The sequence below is a fragment of the Poromitra crassiceps genome (genome assembly GCF_964638095.1).
Source record: "Poromitra crassiceps genome assembly, chromosome: 17".
In the NCBI taxonomy this organism is placed as follows: domain Eukaryota; kingdom Metazoa; phylum Chordata; class Actinopteri; order Beryciformes; family Melamphaidae; genus Poromitra; species Poromitra crassiceps.
Window position 1 is genome coordinate 35,323,127 of NC_139635.1, and position 20,107 is coordinate 35,343,233.

The 20,107-nt window shown below is 42.3% G+C and overlaps 2 protein-coding genes across 2 annotated transcripts; both read left to right on the forward strand.

Moving 5' to 3' along the window:
- Positions 1–746: 746 nt before the first annotated feature.
- On the forward strand, positions 747–4,960 carry LOC310791841 (small ribosomal subunit protein eS8). Its single transcript, XM_083653514.1, has 6 exons — positions 747–776; positions 1,580–1,686; positions 1,953–2,052; positions 3,157–3,332; positions 3,699–3,828; positions 4,778–4,960. The coding sequence occupies exons 1-6, from the start codon at positions 773–775 to the stop codon at positions 4,885–4,887; spliced, it is 627 nt and encodes a 208-aa protein (XP_083509640.1). The 5' UTR covers positions 747–772; the 3' UTR covers positions 4,888–4,960.
- Positions 4,961–8,635: 3,675 nt separating this feature from the next.
- acadm (acyl-CoA dehydrogenase medium chain) lies at positions 8,636–18,868 on the forward strand. The gene is made up of 12 exons (XM_083653592.1): positions 8,636–8,710; positions 9,654–9,756; positions 9,844–9,941; positions 10,462–10,531; positions 10,635–10,735; positions 12,562–12,642; positions 13,418–13,548; positions 13,698–13,806; positions 15,188–15,328; positions 15,722–15,817; positions 18,124–18,372; positions 18,461–18,868. The coding sequence occupies exons 1-12, from the start codon at positions 8,696–8,698 to the stop codon at positions 18,530–18,532; spliced, it is 1,266 nt and encodes a 421-aa protein (XP_083509718.1). The 5' UTR covers positions 8,636–8,695; the 3' UTR covers positions 18,533–18,868.
- The last annotated feature ends 1,239 nt before the right edge of the window (positions 18,869–20,107 follow it).

Here is a 20,107-nt window from a genome sequence, read left to right on the forward strand (position 1 = left end):
AATGCACATGACTTTTGTTTTTCTTGTGACTTGTGAATGAAAAAGAGTGATGCCTGAATATTTAAATCAATGGAAATAGTTATGTTTGATATGTTTGCAATGATCAATACACAGGATATTATGTTATCTATTGAATGGTCAGCACTAATTATATGGATAAAGAAAATGGGACAACTCCATTGCCAGTAGAGAACAATGATATGAAAACTGAGGAGCAGATAATATTGACTGGTCTTCAAAAGATATAATACAGTAATGCATAATACAGTATGTGTGGCCGTAGTCATAGTCCCAATAAATGTCTTTTGTCAAGATAAAACTGCACATTTTTAGTCTTTTTATTGTGGCCAGCCCAATGCACACCTGTGCAAAAATCATGCTGTTTAATAAATGTGTATCTTGATTTGTATTATTTATTATTTGTCTGAAAGCTTTCATTCATTCATTCATTCATTCATATGCCACAGACACATCAGGTGGAGGAATTATCTTGGTAAAGGAGAAGTGCTCACATTTAAACACATTTGTGAACACAATTTGAGGAAAATAAGCCTTTTGTGTGCACAAAAAGTCTTAAATTTTTTATTTCAACTCGTGAAAATGGCAAATTTCCGTTGCTGACTTGAACTATCAAATGATGAGCAGTGCACGGTGCACCACTCACCACGTGGGCAAAAGAAGAAAAGTTCACTCTCGTCGATTCTCGCGACACCGCCTTGCTTCAAACTTACCCATGAACCCTTGCGCTTCCTCTTTCTAGCCGGCGCTTGAGATGGGTACGTTTTTCATGTTCGGGTCGCAGAGAGAATCATTGTCCATCAGATGTTTTACAGCAGGAATATTCCAATAATGGTTTGCCATACTGAACCTAAATATCCTACTAACCGATATAACCTTAACTTAGTTGCGTGCTGCGAGTTTTTCCTTGTTTTAATGAAATAATTCTGAACTCGCGTAATTTGCTCCAAGATGGCTGCTCGCATTGGCCGTATAGCTATGGATGCTAAAAGAAAACGCCGTGTAAATAGCACACATGCCATTGAATTACTTGTTATTCACTGAGTTGTTTGCTTAAATGTAAGTTGCCGGCTTGCGTGGGGCTGTTTTAATGTGTGTGTTACCTGACATTTGTGTTTTCTGGACGCCAGGTTAATGGGAGAGAATCTGTCGAGGCTGTTAGCATTAGCTAGCAGGCTCGTTGTCAAGAGCATGCTACTTCCTTGACACATTATAGAGCACCGTTTACTTATTCACTTTCCATTGCTGAATAAGACTGCTGAGTAATGTTACTTGTAACGTAATTGAACTAGCCACGTTAGAAATTGCCATTGTAACTAGCAAACGCTAATTAGCGAAGCATGTACACAGCCTTAGCGAGCGGCTCCACATGACACTAACCATGTGCAGGAAATTCTGTGCTTGAGTGACATGATGAAACTCTTAAAGCGGAATCCTACTCACGTATGCGGATACCACCTTGGAGAACTGATTGCTCAAGCATAGAAAACAATCTGATTAAAATGCCATGTGATCTAAATTAATTAAACTCGTTTTTTCTTACCCCTCATCCTTTCCCCAGGTATCTCGAGGGACAACTGGCATAAACGCCGCAAGACCGGTGGCAAGCGCAAGCCCTACCACAAGAAAAGGAAGTATGAGCTTGGGCGCCCTCCTGCAAACACAAAGGTAAACAGTGGCTACCTGCTGAAAGTAGGCTTTACTTTGTTATATTCTTGGTATTGCGTGGGTGATGAAAACGTGACCTTAGGTAGGCCTTTTTTGCGCCGTTTTGGTTCAAAGTTTAGGGCCTATCAATGTTAGGACTTGTCATAGTTACTCTGACACGCTGCAAAGCATGCACAATGGTAGTTTTACCATTGAATATTGGAATTTCATCTTTAAAAACATGCTAAATCCTTATATCTTACTGACTGTGCCATGTGCTTGGTTAGATTGGACCTCGCCGCATCCACACAGTGAGGGTCCGCGGTGGAAACAAGAAATACCGTGCTCTGAGGCTCGACGTTGGCAACTTCTCATGGGGCTCTGAGTGTAAGTTTCTCTGCTTTGGTTTCATTCTATTTGTTGTATTCTCCTGTCTGTAATGCTCTTAATGCGGTGCACATGTCTTTCCATGAAGATAATTTTGTCAGTTCTGCTACTGATTGCAGGTGATGATATTTAAGACTCTGAGAAAGACCAATTACCTATATTTACATATTTATAATATTGTAGCCATCCTGGGTCTGGGGGTATAAAGCAAGCATGTTGGTCCTTGGCCAAAGGGATTGTCCCTTTGGTCTGATGGTTAACATTGATGGGCTTGTAAGTGAAAAATCGAGGGTTTGAAACCAGCCTCGCCTGGGCTGTTACATTGGTGTCAGAAGTTCGGGATGGCCGCGTGGTCATCAGAGGCGTAGCCCCGTGGGGGGGATGCGGAGTGCGTCCCCGGAAGGGCGCCGCTCATTGGAGCGTAAGTCGTCGGATACGTTGAGCGCAGGGGCTGCGCTTCCCACAGCCGGAGGTAGTGTAGTGATCCTGGGTCTGGAGGTATAAAGCAAGCACGGTAGTCCTTGGCCAAAGGGATTGTCCCTTTGGTTTGATGGTTAACGTTGCTGGACTTGTAGGTGAGAGATAAGAGGGTTCAAAACCAGCCTTGTCTGTGCTGTTACAATATGCTTAAGTAGGGCTGACCCGAAAGCTTCAATTGATGCCATGGTAATCGATGTCCAAATCAGTATTTGAATCCTTTTTTTTCATTTACTTTATAATAGTAATGCAACATTATTTATTATGCATCAACATTAATTATTACTTATTCTCCCAGACGAGGACATTTAACATCAGTGCCTCACAGCTCTCATCTAACATTACTTACAGCACTGAAACTGCAGCTTCACCCTGCAGCCAGCAGGGCCTGCTGTACATATGAACAAATGTGTTTTTATAGGCTATGGCTGTAATTTATTTAGTTGTGATTAATGCACATATTATAGCAGTTTTCGCTTGAATAAAGGAAAATCATTAAAGTCAGATTTTCGTCCTCTCCTTGTGGTATTCTGGAACCGCCCTATACTTGACGTACTCTGTTGGCTTGTAACTGAAATATGAAATTAGCTCCGTCTTTGCTAATGTTGCTTGATCTTCTGTACACAGGCTGCACACGCAAGACCAGGATCATTGATGTGGTCTACAATGCCTCCAACAACGAGCTGGTGAGAACCAAGACTCTGGTGAAGAACTGCATAGTCCTCGTCGACAGCCTTCCCTACAGACAGTGGTATGAGGCTCACTACGCCACTCCTCTGGGACGCAAGAAGGGGGCAAAGCTGGTACGTGGGAAAAACACAATGGTTAACTTTCAAGTGCCCTCATCTTATTCAATGATGGCAAATATGTCAGCTGCACATAACTTCTCCTGTGGCTTTGCTTTTGTGTAGACTGTATGAGGCTTGTTATAAGTTTTAAAAACAATGTCTTTCTATGAAGATAACTTGTCCAGTTCTGCTACTGAATGTTTGTGACGATATTTGCGACTCTGAGAAAGACCATGGTTCCACAGCTATATCGCTATGAACACTGTTTTGCAGTGATTGCTATCCACAGTTGGCACAAGAGGGAGCATCTCAAATGTTCAGGTGTTACATTGTGGATCAATGGTTCATGTCCATCTAATGAGTTTTTGTCTTTTCTGTCAGACTCCCGAGGAGGAAGAGGTTCTGAACAAGAAGAGGTCAAAGAAGACCCAGAAGAAGTTTGATGATCGCAAAAAGACCTCTAAGATCAGCACTCTCCTTGAGGAGCAGTTCACGCAGGGCAAACTGCTTGGTGAGTCCAACATTTGCATGGATTTGCTGTGTTGTGTAAGCATCCAATATGACTTTAGAAAGCAAGGAAACAATACCTTTGTGTCCAGTGCCCTCGTCTTTTTCTTGGCTTTGTTTTGGTGTAGACTGCATGAGGCATGCTATAGGTTGTAAACACTCACGTTTAAAGTAAAGATTCATGGTCTTTCTATGACGATAACTTGTCCAGTTCTGCTACTGAATGTTGGTGACGATATTTGCGACTCTGAGGAAGACCATGGTTTCACAGCTATAGGCTATGAACACTATTTGTAGTAATGACTTGGAATTATTTTATTTTGCACATAATCTCACACATATCCAAAAACTGAACCGTTTTGCAGGAATTCATTTAGTTTGCCGGTTATTGAGTAAGTTGTCATTTGTGTATGAATGACATCGCTAGTCCACAATTGAGCTCAAATCAACTCAATAAGTGTCAAACTAAATGAAGGCCTGCAAAACTGTTCAATCTTTGGAAATGTGAGATCATGTGCAAATAAATCTGCATTGTTTTTTTTGGGTGAGTGTCTGTTAAGTTGCCCCTGGAAACCAGTGAGACAACTTTTTTATAAAGTCTCCCATGAGGTCCATAATAATCCGGTATGGATCATCTAATTTCAGATGCCCTTGGGGGGCATGATTTATTTTTCTTCATCTAAGTCTTCTGTCATGTAAAATGCAAATTTAATGTTTTGTTAAATCAATGTCAAATTTTAAAATGCTGACCTGGCACAGAACATAGGTCACTTCAAATGTCATTGCCTGCTGTTCAAAAGATGCTGAGGTCTGAACAGCATGCAGATGAGAATTTAAGACCGTACGGATTCCTCAACGACAACCTTTTTCTGAAATCCTGTGAGTGCAGCATTGTTGCCTGTTTTTGGAGTTGTTAACCCCCTTTTTATTCCATCTCCTCTCCCTCCCTGCAGCCTGCATCGCCTCCAGACCCGGCCAGTGCGGCAGGGCAGACGGCTACGTCCTGGAGGGCAAGGAACTGGAGTTCTACCTGAGGAAAATCAAAGCCAAAAAAGGCAAATAAATGTACGTTTCATACATACATACAGTTCAATAAAAAAAAACGTTCAAAAACTGTGTGCAATCTTGCTTTCTTCATTTTCTTGTGTTATTGGTTTAGAAAAGGCTGGGGATAACTTGATCTTATCGCACTGCCAAGTGACTGGGCCGCCGTTTCCCTGACGGTCCAATCTCATTCCAGTGCTAAACTAACCTCAGGCAGCAGAAGGGCTGGGCCACATAATGGCTCCTCCCTTTCGAAGGCTGAGAACAAACTGCAAAAAGAAAAAATGCTTTTGTATTTGTGTTGAATAAAGCAAACCAACAACCAGTACAATTGTTGATCTTTCTTATACTTGGGAGTCCATAAAGTATGCTTAAATGCCTATGAACTGACAAAAGATTGACAATGAGGGTAATGCTAGGGTTTACCAGTGGCCTATATGCTTAAAATTGTTAAATATATCCTGATGTACATGCAACTACATATTTTGATCACATGATCCGGTCATCTTAAATACAATATTTGTAACAGGAATATCATCCATGGAGTGATGTGGTAATTGGTAGGCTAATGATGTTGGACCAAACTTTTTAAGTAAATATGGTTTGGAAAAAGTAGGAATTTGGAAGTTGAAACTGCTGATTCTCAAGGTACAAAGTCAACTTTATTATCTCCACCCTCTAAGCAAGTACATAAAGACCGTGTATTTACAGTTCTACTGGGCACAGTGGGCAGGCACATGTACTGTATTTCTCTTGCGATGGTCATTTGAATACAGAGGGCGGTCATCCAATTTTGTAGATTTCACTATCAGTTTTTGGAGTGTTTCTGTTTGGGAGCTTTTCACAATTGAGAAGGGTGAATCTGTCGGTTAAACAGTTCCAATAGGCTAGTTGCCTTTTTCAGGGGGCTTCATGCAAATATAAAATGTCACCATACAGCTGAATAATTATTAGTTTGTGTCTGTGGCTCAGATTATTGATCCCTGGAACCACTTCTACATGATGCTTCTACTGGAGTATGAAGTTGTAAATGGTATCAGCCTGTTTGCGCCACCTGCTGGTAGATGGGCTCTTGTTCAAGCTGTGTTGTATTATGACTACACAGTAGGCCAGGGGTTTTCAAAGTCTGCCCCCCCTTCATGATTGTTATTTAATCTCATTGCCACTCAACAATGGTGTTGTCAAGATAGCCTGATATTGCTGTTTGACATACTTCAGACTGCACCAAATGGAGAAGGTGAAGGCATGTATTTATCTGACTGATAAAGTGGGGAAAACTGAAATTCCACAAATCTACTGTATCAATGAACTTTCTTTAAATCACAATATTCTATTTGATCTCATTTTGATAATTTGTTTATAATGTAATATTTTTCACTTCCATTCACTGAACCTCCCCTGAAACGGTTTGGAGCACCACTTTGAAAACCCCTGCAGTAGCCTAGGCTCTATTACATTACCTTCCAGTTAGGGCTGAGCAGAGGGAGCAGGAGAGTTTGATGGTCCTTGCAGGATTCCCACACTCCTGGAAAAGTCATGCAATTATTTAAAAAAAATATTATTTTCCAGGCTTGCAGAAGATATGATAAATACTAGTAAAAGGGAGAAATGTTTTTGGGAAAGTTATGAAATGTTTTGCTTTTTTACTGTTAAAAATCCCCAAAAGCTGCGGCTGGCTCCGAAACAGTCCAGACCTCCATATTGGAGGAAGATTTAGTTAGTCTACGGTAATTGGTTACTTTTTAATTCAGTCTCATAGCCTACATTTGAAAAGGGGTTTGAAAAGTTTTGGAATCGGTGAAAAGTGTGAACCCTGTTAATACTGTTTCTTATAATGAACTTGCCCTTGGCTGTAGGCTACAGCAGCTAATCACTGTTAATGTTCCTGAACTGGCTCTGGCTGAGCTTGGAGTTGGAGACCATGCAATGATGCAAATATTGTTGGCAGGAATTGATTCTTCAAGTTCAATGTAAAAAGCTTTTATTTTCCCATGTCTTTTTTGTTTGCTGGGCCTCTTGGGTTTCTTTGATTCGCTTTTTCTGGTTCTAGCATTAGGCTACTCTTTGCAGAAACATCTACAGCGGCAAAACGCTTTTTCAATAAGTAAATATTCTTAATTGGTGAAAAGCACTTGATATATCCTGATGCAGTCACTTTGCGTGATGATGACTAGGCCTGGTAGGCTATAGTGTGAATTTCCATGTAGGCCTGTCTACTTTTGTTGCTGTTGGTGGTCTGCAATTATAGTTTGAAGATTTTCTGTTTCAAAACAGAAATGTAGCCTATGTTGTTTCACCTGAATGTGGGAACTAACTGATTGGAATGATTTTTATTTTCTCTTGTAAATATGAGGTAGGCTACAAAATTCAGTCAAGTCAAAATATATGAAGCAAAGACATGGAGAGGACTCGAACACAATTGATAAACACATGCATGGATGATGATGATGAAAGTATCACATAAAAACGACATATTCCAGTGTATTGCATCTCATCATTGCAGTTAAACTTTTTGTCATTACCATGGGGGTGGTCACTGAATCATATCGATCATCATCGAGACTCTATAGATGATGTATGAGTAGACATGTAAAATAACACCATGAATAAAATAGGCTATAAACATGAATACACGTTTATACAAGTTTATGAGAAAAATTCATGCTCCATAAGATTGGTTCAATAAGATTGAATGGTGCAGGAAGTGCAATCCCCCTACCTGGTGGTCAAACTGTAGACAATAAATCAATAAATACCTAATTTATAAACCCATATGATGCGAGAAGCTGGCCCCCAGGTATTTTCACATGATCTAATCTGGCCCCCATTCAAAAAAAGTTTGGGCATGCCTGATTTAGTGCAATCTCAAATGTCAAAGGTTTTTGTTCTCAAATCACAGCTTGAATTGTTGTGTTCCCCAAGGTCTGTGTTGGCTTGCATCATAGTTTATGACACCAGTACCTCTACCATGGTCAAATTACATGAAACATGAATCTTCTTCATTTCATAGATAATACCATTGAGTAGCCTATTAATGATTGACTGCAGAACTGGAAATGTCCCCGATTTTCATTACGGAAATCTGGTCACCTTACTTGCTAATGTTTTGCTTGCACCTGTGTTACTTCCTGCCAAACTTGAATCTTGAATGTCGAGCTGGCATATCTTTGTATATATTGTGAAACCCCTACTTATTTATTTATTTATTTATACAGTCTAGTCTAGTGTGAAACACACAGAAGAGCCTGGTAACGCGAGGTTATGTCAGGTGAGAATAACCTCGCGTCACCAGGGTCTTCTCGGCGAGAAAGAGCCTGGCTCCCGCCCACAATTGATTTTGTCACCCTACTGGTTCCCGCCTAGAGCCCGCCCTAGACCGGATGGCAGCGTTTCTAGCTCGTCAACTTTCACGTTAACTTGACAATTTGACCCAAGTATCAGAATCCTCTTTCACCGTTTTGACCGGTGTGTCAGGCGGTGGTGGCGGAGATGTCATATTGCATAAACGTTTTGTTTTATGTAACGCTAGCTTTGTTTTGATCAGACTCTAGTTTAGGTAACATCACCGCGTCAAGCTAACGGCAACAAAGACGTTGTTAGGCGCATTGCCATCCGGTGTTAATTCTGGGTCCGGGGTTTACGCCCCCATGACAAAAAGCGGGGTGGAAGGTGCCCAGACTAGGTGAGAAAGTAGGGCAAAAGTCATCTCCGGTTGGTCCAGGAACGTCACGTGGTTGAAATCGCGGCTGTGATAGGCTAGGAATTCAGTGTTTTTTATGTAGGACAAAGGCGCAGCCAGTAGCAGACGTCTTCACGGGGAAACAACAATGCTGTTCAACAAGGTAAATCTCGTATAATACGCCAGTTTACTGGTGCAACGCAACTCTTATTTAATGAACGGCAGATACAAAGTCGCAGCATTTTGCAAACTGCACGTTTCTGTTCACGTTACGCTTTCCCCCTACTGTCAACCAAAAGAAGGCTTTGCTAGCGACTTCAAGGGGTTGACGTTAACCAGCTCGTGACAATCGTTATTAACGTTAAGTACATTAAGCAGCCGCAGTTTCTTGCAATATGTTTACTTCTAAGATGTCAAATATGTAGCCAAATACCAGTGAAGTTGCTTGCAACGGAATGTCATAACCTACGCGCAAATATGTCGCGCAAATATGACGTTCAAGGTAAAAAAAATCCAGTTGAATGTGAGTCATACAATCTGGCTGTCTTCTTTATGAACAGAGTGACCTTACTGGAATGACACTCGAGTTGGAGTAGAAGTACTGGTACTTTGCTGATATTTGACAAAAGTAGAAGTAGAAAAGTGTTAAGGGGGCATAGCTTTCGCTGATTTAAAGTGTGTGGTGTGTAAATGTGTTCCTTTCCATGCAGAGGACAAGAGGGCATAGTTCAAACTAGGTTCTTTTAATTGGAAATTTGAAAATTACAGAATAAAGTGCACAAAGCAAAACCAGATGACTCTTCTTTGCTGATTGACTTCTAACTGCAAATGGCTCCATAATTTTATCAATTTACGACTGCCCAGTTTCTGTTGCTTACATGGGGGCTCTGCAAACTGTGTACCGCTACTCTGTAATGATGTTGTTTAAAATATAAAAAAAATGTGAAAAGAGCAATACTTCAGTATAAAGCAAAAGAGAATGACTGACTAAATGCCAAAAAAGGTTTCAATTACATTAATGTGATTAGTTACATCCACCCTTGCTGATGAAGGTTAAACCTCAGTAAGCTACGGATTGACTCTTCTCCCATCCCCTGCTCCTCTAGGTGCTGAGAGCCAGTGTGCAGGCTGGGATCCGCCTCCAGAGCTCCAGTGCTGCAGCCAGCGCAGCCGTCGGCGCCTCCAGAGTATCGACCGGGTTCTCATTTGGTGAGTAGGCTGCTAAGCATCAGGGTTATTTTTGGACTGTGTTTTGGAGCTGCTTGTAGGCTTCATGTCTGCTTCTTTGGCCAACAGAGATGACGGAGCAGCAGAAAGAGTTCCAGCAGCTGGCCAGGAAGTTTGCCCGTGAAGAGATTGTTCCCGTTGCGTCGGATTATGACAAAAGTGGTGAAGTGAGTATAGCTTATTCCCCCCCTTCCCCCACTGCCCCAGTCGCTGCTCCACCCACTGCCGATTTTGAGACAGCCGTAGACTAGCATCATGCTTCCTCCTACACATGTGCAGTTGCCAGCAGCTTATTTTCACCTGACAGCGGGGAGCTTCACCAGCAGGACGTAGCACGTGGGAGGATCACGCTATTCCCACCAGTTCCCTTCCGCCCCGAACAGGCACCCCGACGGACCAGAGGAGCCGCTAGTGCAGCGTACACATACCCCTAATCCAGCCTCCCACCTGCAGACACAGCCAATCGTGCCTGTATGTGGACACCCGACCAAGTCGGAGGTAACACGGGGGCAGGGACCTGCGACCCTCGTGTTGGTAGGCAGGGAATCTACCGCTACACTACCCGGACGCCCCATAACAAGAAGTCCTTAAATGTTTTTGAAAGGGCTGCAGTCATTATGCAAGACCAAAATTATTGCTGCATAGTTCCCCCGGCTAATGGATATCCATATCTAACCCATTTGACAGTATCCTGTCCCCGTCATTACGAAGGCATGGGAGCTTGGTCTGATGAACTCTCACATTCCAGAGGAATGCGGTATGTTGTCTCACTTCCTGTTTAGTTTTGATTGGTCTTTTTTGTAACCTTATGTGCCACATTTTGAGCTTTGTGTAGCTCTAGCTTTTTGCTTTGTTTTCAGGTGGAATGGGCTTGTCCATATTCGACGCCTGCCTCATCACAGAAGAGTTGGCCTATGGCTGCACAGGAGTACAGACTGCTATTGAGGCAAACTCTCTAGGTGTAAGTTGAACTTGTTCATCAAGATTGCTGGAGGTCTGCTAACTAGGGGTGCTCTGATCCGGCTAAGCCACGATCCGATCCGATTCCGATTCCTGGGGTCACGATCCGATTCCAGAATCGATTCTCGATTCCAACGATTCTCGATTCCAGAATCTAGAATCGATTCTCAATTATGTAGTTTTATATTGCAATAACACACAAAGGTAAATATAAGACAAACAATGACAAATGTATTAATGCTGAACTTCAAATTCAACTTCTGAAGTATTACAGTCAGGGCCTAAATTCATTTAGCAAACTAGGGGGGAATTCCCCCCTTATGTTCTTCAGATAAGATGGATTTATAGGCTGGGGGGATCTGTAGACTTTGAGAAGGATTTATAGATTTTGGGGGGAATACATTAACCAGAGTTCTTAAGTGCAAGAGGTGGTGGCACCGTGGCAGTACAGTACACAAATGACATGAACATTTGTACACTTATTCAGCCGGTATCTTGCATGTTGCGTTCAGGTGCACTGTAATTTTTTTTTTTTATTTTTTTTTTAACAATACGAAGAAAAATCGATTCTTGGGAGTTTGGAATCGATCCAGGAATCGTGGCATTAAGAATCGCGATCCTTTCAGAATCGATTTTTTGGAGCACCCCTACTGCTAACCCTACCAGTTCTTTCAAAGAACATTGCTTGAAGCAAGGGAGGCTTGAATACAAAGGAGTGATGTAGCTCTGTCATGTGATGCTGTCTAAATACAAGAAAGAACATTGCAACAAACTTCTCCTAAGACACTATTCTTGCAATGTGGCCTTTTATTGATCAGAAACAGTTGAATACTGTACATCATAGAATATCACTCAAGGCCTTTTCTGAATTGTGAGGATCCACCAGTAAATTCAGCATAGAAAATCTCACCTGTTGGACATGAGTTTCTTTGAATAAAAGCGCGAATGTTCTATATTTGGGCAAAGATACATTTTGTTATTGAGAATTTGGGGTTTAATTTTCTCTAATCAAAGATGTCTGGATTCTGTGCCTATTCATAGCTTTCAAGGGGCGTTATGTGCTGCCGGGAACGCGCACCTGGCGGTCAAAAAAAAAACTTGTTCATTCCGCTGCCAGCCGAGTCGACTAGTTTCTCACGCTGTTTGTTCAGCCAAAATGCCGGATACCTGTTGTGCTATCGGTTGCACTAACCGACGAGGAGACACGCCTGGCTTGTGCTTTTACAGAATCCCGTCGGAGAAAGAAAACTCAGACAGGAGGAGGTTGTGGATTTGTGCGATTAGACGTGGTTCAGTCGCTGGGGAGGGCAAATGGCTTTTTTTCTACCATCAAAGTACACACGTTTTTGCGGCCAATATTTCATCAAAGGTAAGCTCAAGTAACGTTAACGGGGTATTTTAATCATTATTGTAATGTTACTTGAGCTTACCTTTGATGAAATGTTGGCCGCAAAGACGTGTGTACAAACGGCTGAACAAACACAGCGTGAGAAACTAGTCGACTCGGCTGGCAGCGGAATGAACAAGTTTTTTTTTTGACCGTCAGGTGGGCGTTCCTGGCAGCACGTAACGCCCCTTGAAAGCTATGAATAAGGCGTTAATACTTCAACTCCAAATTGCTCATAATTAGCCTGGGTAAACCCAGCCTTCAACATGACGTCACAGGCTATGCCTGTAGCATAAGTTTCTTCCATAGACATAAATAGGTTTCTTCGTGACTGATGGCACATAGAGGTCAGGTGGAAGCTGGGTTTACCCAGGCTAGCTCATAATGCCTATATACTGTATCACAGTTAGAATAAAGTGTTGTCAACCTCTTCCACACAGCAAATGCCTGTTATTCTTGCTGGCAATGACGCACAGAAGAAGAAATACCTTGGAAGAATGACCGAGGAGCCACTTATGTGTGTAAGTATTTCACTTTAGAAGCACCTCATGTTGTCATCAAGGAAAACCGTCCTACATCCAGTGTTTCCCACTGGTTGGCACGCGGTGGAAAAAGGGATCTGTTCTAGTGTTTCCCACTGGTTGGCACGCGGTGGAAAAAGGGATCTGTTCTTTATTCCTGTATTCAATCCATTCAAATAATCATTCAATGGATTTTATCTCATGACGGTTTTCACGGAATTGTGTTGCTAGGGAACAGTTTGAAACCTAGCTTATTTTCTGTCAGCTATTGTATTAGCAAACACTGCAACAGCAAGTAAGCTAGGAGCAATTTAGAAGTTAAAACAGTATATATAGATATCTATCTATCTATCTATCTATCTATATAGATATCTATCTATATCTATCTATCTATCTATCTATATAGATATCTATCTATCTATCTATCTATCTATATCTATCTATCTATCTATCTATCTATATAAATATCTATCTATCTATCTATATAAATATCTATCTATCTATCTATCTATATAAATATCTATCTATCTATCTATCTATCTATCTATATAAATATCTATCTATCTATCTATCTATCTATCTATCTATCTATATACATAGAATGGCAGAAAATGGCTTCTTCTGAACATATGAAAACGATCCCCAAACCACCAGGACTAATGTATAAGAGAGGGGCAACCTGGACATTTAGCACAAAGCATCAGTATTAATGTGAAAGTGTCTAGCAACAGGCTGTGCAGTGCAGTACGAGCTCCTGTGCTGTGTGTCTGTGCAGGCGTACTGTGTGACGGAGCCGGGGGCGGGCTCTGATGTGGCCGGCCTCAAGACCCGAGCTGTGAAGACGGGAGACGAGTATGTCGTTAACGGACAGAAGATGTGGATCACTAACGGCGGCAAAGCTAACTGGTGCGTAGCGACATACAGATGTCACGCTCCCGCTGCTTTTACTGCACGCGAGCAATACAGATGTGCTAGACGTAGCTATTACAAAAACATCTGCACTTATCTGTTGTTTTGGAAGACATTTTGACTGTGTTTCTCTCCATGCTACCTAGGTACTTCCTCCTGGCCCGCACTAACCCAGACCCTAAATGCTCAGCCGGCAAGGCTTTTACCGGCTTCATCGTTGAAGCTGACACTCCAGGAATTCAAATTGGACGGAAGGTGAGAACAGGGTGACCTGCTGGCGGCTCTGAACTGCTTTTCCATTAATGATCTTTGGAGTTGAGGCTCATTGCATTCAAAAAAAATTATCTTTTTTTGTATGAGAAATCAAAGAAGAACATTTTTAACTTAAAAAAAATTGCTAATGTGATGCGTCGCACAAGTAGTACAAAAAAAAGGTAAACAACAATATTCCCAACCCCCAAAACACTTGCCTATCATGGAAGTACATGTACTTGATGTGAAAAGTTTGTTTCCTAAAAATATTCAGCTTTTCTTTTCGTGGTCACAGTAACAACAAATATGTGCTTTAGGCAGTGAATGGTGACACATTAACTTGCGGGTGTCAACTTACGTGTGTGCATGCCACGGTGTTTGTGACAAATAAAGACGGGGTTTGTCCGTCCGGTTTAATCTTAGAGGAACTCCATTCACCTTTATGTTTGTTTGTCTAAAAGGTGGCTAGAATAAAGTTATACCAACAGTATGTACAGGGAATATTCCTGCTTGTCCATGAATGGATTCTTGTCCAGGGTTCTGTCTCATGAACATTTTGACCAGAGGTACCGGCTCACCTTGCCTCGCATTTTTTTGGTTTTCCGCTGAGAAAGTACCGGGCTGGGGCAATACTTTTTTTCAGTCAGGTCGCCATTGTAAATAAGAATTTGTTCTTAATGACTTGCCTGGTTAAATAAAGGTTAAATAAAATAAAAAATAAAAAGTACCACCACCATTGTGGTTCCAAACGTTGGTGGAGACTATGCTAAAAGGTGATGTGAAAACTGCAGACTACTGATTGGTCAGAGAATTGTCTTGCGCACACATAATGCTAATGGTAGCTACCAGTTTCGCTTACCCTCTTACTGTGTGTAGGATCTTCCAAGCTCTCCTGTTATTTTCTTACTGCCTTCGCCTCTTCTGAAATAAAACCTGTCTCCTTGCTCAGCCTCAACAGACGGCCGTTTTCAGCTGTTTTTGAGAGAAATTAAAAGCTGGGTCTGAACGCCGAGCCTCCTCCTGCTGTTGCGACACAACACACAGGCATTTAGGATAACTATACAGATATAGCCAATCTTCTCACTGATGGTCTCATTCGCTCATGAAGGTCATATAGAGGCACCAGTATTTCATAACCAGTTAAAAGTTCCATGTAGGGGCTTTAATTGTTTCAGGAATGTGGCTCACTTACATCACTGTTGTAACCTATGCTGCACAGCTAACCTGCTCTGTCTGGAGGAGCTTAAATTCAGGCTCTGGGATCAGAACAGATAAAGGAACCACCTCACCAAGCAGTTGTCTGGAAACATGTACCCATTCCCACAGGATCCTGATATACTGTAAACAAACGCCAATGATGATGCCCATGTGTCTGTCTGTGTAGGAGATGAACATGGGCCAAAGGTGCTCAGATACCAGAGGCATCACCTTTGAGGATGTGAGGATACCCAAGGAGAACGTCCTCATCGGAGAGGGAGCTGGCTTCAAAATTGCCATGGGAGCCTTCGACAAGACGAGGCCACCAGTAAGTCGACTACCTGCAAGCATACTGAACTGTGGTCCAAGTAATAATCTACATTTTCATATAACAACTGATTTTTGGTATTCTCTATCAACCATTGATAAAACACATTTAGTGAATCAACCTCTAGTCGGCTCGTGAAACCTTTTAAAAATGATGCTTTTTCCATACTTTCTTGATTGAATGCATGCTTCAGTACTACTCTGTTAATTGACATGTGTAATGCTGTCATCAGCTTCTCAGAGAACACTCAAAGGATTTTCTCATTAAAAAACGAATAGAAAATCTGGCCTCACGTTGCTAAAAATCAATCTTAAATTCAGTAGCCGTGTCCCTTGTGTTTATTGTTACTATTTGTGAGTATTTGTGTGTTGATGATCTTCATTAATGTAACAGGTGGCGGCAGGAGCGACAGGCCTGGCACAGAGGGCTCTGGATGAAGCCACCAATTACGCGTTGGAGAGGAAAACCTTTGGGAAACTCATTGCTGAGGTTTGTAATTGTGACAGAACTCATATGCACGATTTCTAATATGCCCAGTTCAGATTAGGCGCTGCGAGCCCTCGCTGAGGGTTTTTGGAGCTCGCCAACAACCGAGGCAAATCGGCGGTTGGCTCGGCGCTCCATTGCTCCGTCTGAAGTGTTCACAGACGCGAGAGGAGAGCTTGCCCATGAGTCACAGAGGCCCGACGGATATCTTTATCTAGCCTGCTAAATATCTGGTCATGTCGGGCAGAGCCATCAACGTGTTTCAGCCAATGAGAGCGCAGTGAGACAGACACGGCCGGCCAACGGCATTCTACCGCACAACCAAAAATCTAATTTTAAAAAGCATTTAGCAGCTACGTAACTGATTTAGGATGTTTAGTAAGATCATTCTATGATCTATTGAAACCCAAAAGAATATTTGAGATCGCAGTAAACTTAATAACTCTGACTTTGAACCAAGTCTGTAGAATGGCCCATGTTGTTTGAGCGTGTTTAGAAAGAAAGTCGGTGTGAGACTGCGTTTGTGGACTCGGGGATGAGGATTCTCCTGGTGAGATATCTTGTAATGTGTGATCACCTAGTCTCTTAAAACAGACTGTATCATCTACATCCGGCGAATGCAGCTATATACAGTCTGTACGTTACACCCCCAGAACATGCACAAGGAAGTTGGGAAAAAAACCTTCAGACTGGAAGGAAGTTCTACGGAATCCGACCAATCACGACACGCGAATGCGGCATATTGGATTCTGATTGGAATCCGGCAGAAAGACCCGCCTTTCTGCCGGCATATTGGATTCTGATTGGACTAATGAGCGGAAGACCCGCCTTTCTGCTTCCCATTCCGGTTGGTGCATGATTCTCCCCCACGAAGTACAGACGGTATGGCGGAAGCATTTGAAAATTGCGGAAGCCAACTCGTCTGTTCTAAGAGACTAGTGATCACCTGTCGCAGCTCAGTCATATGTGAAAACCACAACGACGCAAAGACTCCTGATTACGAGACAGCTACTACGTCGGGTAGTGTGTACAAGCCAATAGGCAGCAGCACAAGGTCATGTGATTCCTAGGTGAATAAAAGGAACATTGGCAAGCAGCACAGGCTTAATAAACTGATACAGATACTTGTCACTTCCATGTTTTGAGTGAACAGGTTTGACTGGTTTCACATACAGAAAAACACAAAATAGCAGTGACACTGCACTTATTTTTTTGCCCCAGCTTGGTCAGATAATAACATTATTATACAGTGTGCAGACTACAAGGATGTTCAAATGTGAAGACAAATGCAACAAAAGATAATATGACATGCTCACTGTATACAAAGTTCAGTGTGCGTAGTAAACAAATGTCAGAAGATTTAAATGTATTACATTTTTATTTGAAAACCGTGGTTATTTCACTAACTTTTAGCCTTCATTAATAGTCATTTTTACCTTATTTTTGATAGTCTTTACCAGGATATTTTTTGACCAAATAATCGTTCAGTGAAAAATTGACCCTGTTTAACAATAAACCCCAGACACACCAAGCCCACAGTCGGCCATCGGCCAAGTCTGGCTGTCTGTCGCTGTAGTATTTGTGGTGTCTCTCACTTGACTCGTTGGCTCTAGTCTGCTTTGATGGCGGCTTGTCGGCTGCTTTTTTGGCCAATTCAACATGTTGAATCAGTGTTGGGTCGAGAAGTCACTCTGATTGGCTGGTCAGGGGTAGAGAAATCACTCTGATTGGCTGGTCAGGGGTAGAGAAATCACTCTGATTGGCTGGTCAGCGGGAGCGAAGCAGGAGAGAGGGCACACAAAACGCTCTGCTCATTTTCCAACTTTATCTCGCCTGATAATTCCAATACACGGATATTTTCACGACGACGTGCGTTTGGGAAAGTCCCTCGAGCTTGTCGCTGCATATCATCAGCCATTTAATGTGGGTTTCTCCTTATTTTTCCACCTCTTCCTTTCAGAAAAAGACGAGACGAGGGCTGACATACGCCAGTGTCATTTGCAAATTTCTATCAGACATAATTCTCGATTAGAAGTAGCGGTATTCCGAAACCGTTTAAGTGAGTGAAATGGTAGGCAAACGCTACTATCTATTTCATGTTTCATGAATCAGGTCTCACGCAGAGCGTACGTGCTTGTTGCCCGTCGGCTGTCGTGTTTGCAACTTTTTGGCCCTGACACAGGAGACGTGAGGTGACGTAACGGTCAGCATCTAGTTGCCTCTAGTCCTTTCAAGTGTTTTCACTGTGTCAGACTCAGCACCTATAGACAGACTGGTTGAACAAGCTTCTGTCTCTTCCTTGCTCACAGCACCAGGCAGTGTCTTTCCTGCTGGCTGAGATGGCCATGAAGGTGGAGCTGGCCAGGATGGCCTACCAGCGCTCGGCCTGGGAAGTGGACATGGGGCACAGGAACACCTACTACGCCTCCATCGCCAAGGCCTTCGCCGGAGACATCGCCAACCAGGTGGCCAGTGACGCCGTGCAGGTCTTTGGAGGCAACGGCTTCAACAGTGAATACCCGGTGGAGAAACTGATGAGAGACGCCAAGATCTACCAGGTGGGTGACGTTACAACAACAACAACAACAACTTAAGTGTTTGGGAAGACTTCACACTCTAATTGTGGGATCTCTCTCTGCTTTGCAGATCTACGAGGGCACCGCTCAAATCCAAAGAATGATCATCGCCCGCGAACACCTGGGAAAATACAAGAAATGAACTCTGCATGCCTGAACAGATTGTGCTCAAAATGTCCTTTGTTGTAATATTTTTTTATAAATATATTCATGCAAATAGATATGATCAAAGCATCGCAGGATAGGTCAAAATGTAAATTGCCTTACGTCCAGCACTTATCCATGCCTTGTTCTTTTTGCTATCACAGTTGACTGTAACCAGTCAAACAAATGTAAAATAGAGCAGCAATGCCAGTGTGAACAATTTATTATTTTATAACCCGACTGCCAGATACAACCACTCTTGTTGAATTGAATAAACTATGTACAGTAAGAGGAACATGTTAATTTATGGATGGTGTCTTATGTCATTATTAAATTAAATGTGAAAATGCATTGTATTGTTTGAAAATGGCAGCCTGCCGAATTGAGGGATGGTCAAAGGGATGTCAGTCATTTTTGTAACAAGGTCGTCATTTTAAATTAGGGGGGTATAAACAAACAGGTATGCAGGAATGGATACAATTTATATTGTTGGGAAGGAACTGGGGAATAAAAATGGAAATCAGAAGAAAGAGGAAAGTATGGAAATTCACCATCGCACTGCTTCACCACCTGCACTCTCATTGTGCATTTTATATTTCATCTTTATCAGTGCCTAAAAACTAATCCCACGGTCATGAAAAACCTGGAAAATTCGTGGAATTTCAAAATCTTGTTTTGCAGACATGGAAAAGTCATGGTATTTGTAAAATCCTTAAAAGTTTTGGAAAAGGCATGGAATATTTGTCCAGTGTAGTAGCCTATTGATTGAGTCACCACCTCACATTAAATGGAGATTATATTATGCATTCCTGAAAATTATTAAATGTGTATGCCTAAACCAGTAGGTGTTCAACCTTGCCCTACTTAAGGAGCCACATTTTATTTATATTTTTTATTTACTAGCAAACTTGCGCTATGCGCACTTGATTCCTAGGCTCGCCTGCCCTGCAGCTCGCCCATTACATAATGCACATACGCTGCTTGGCCTGTAATAGCCTCACCCAGGAAGGATGGCATCACTGATTACATCATCACTGAACTTGTAGCCTCAGCCAGGAAGGATGACATCATCACTGATGATGCAATCAATCACCTAATTAAAAAATCCGACGTCACCTGCATGGGTGCAATTAGCTGTGGCTGCGCGTGTGCACTGATGCAGTGATGTGCGGGGGCTGCATCCAAACTAACTAACTTTTCTTTACAGCATCATGTTTTGAATGGAACATCTAGTCCCAAAACAAGTGCAAGTAGCATACTAGCAGAATTACTGTATGTTACAGAACAGTTATGAGTAATTTCGTAACTTTGCAACATGTAGGCTATTCCGAACAAAAAATATTTCCTTTCCACAGAGAGAGGGGGTGCACCGTTCCTGGAGGTACTGCAATACCAGGTCGATGCGTGGAGTGGACGGAGCAAGCCCCTATTCCATCTCCCAGTTCCAAAAATCAATTTAATATATGGTCCCCGGGTAGGGGACGTATCAGATATTAAACTGATAAGAACAGATACTACACTTGATCTTAGCCAAAAGGCCGAGAAGCGATACCGCAATGCTTTCGGAGCGACG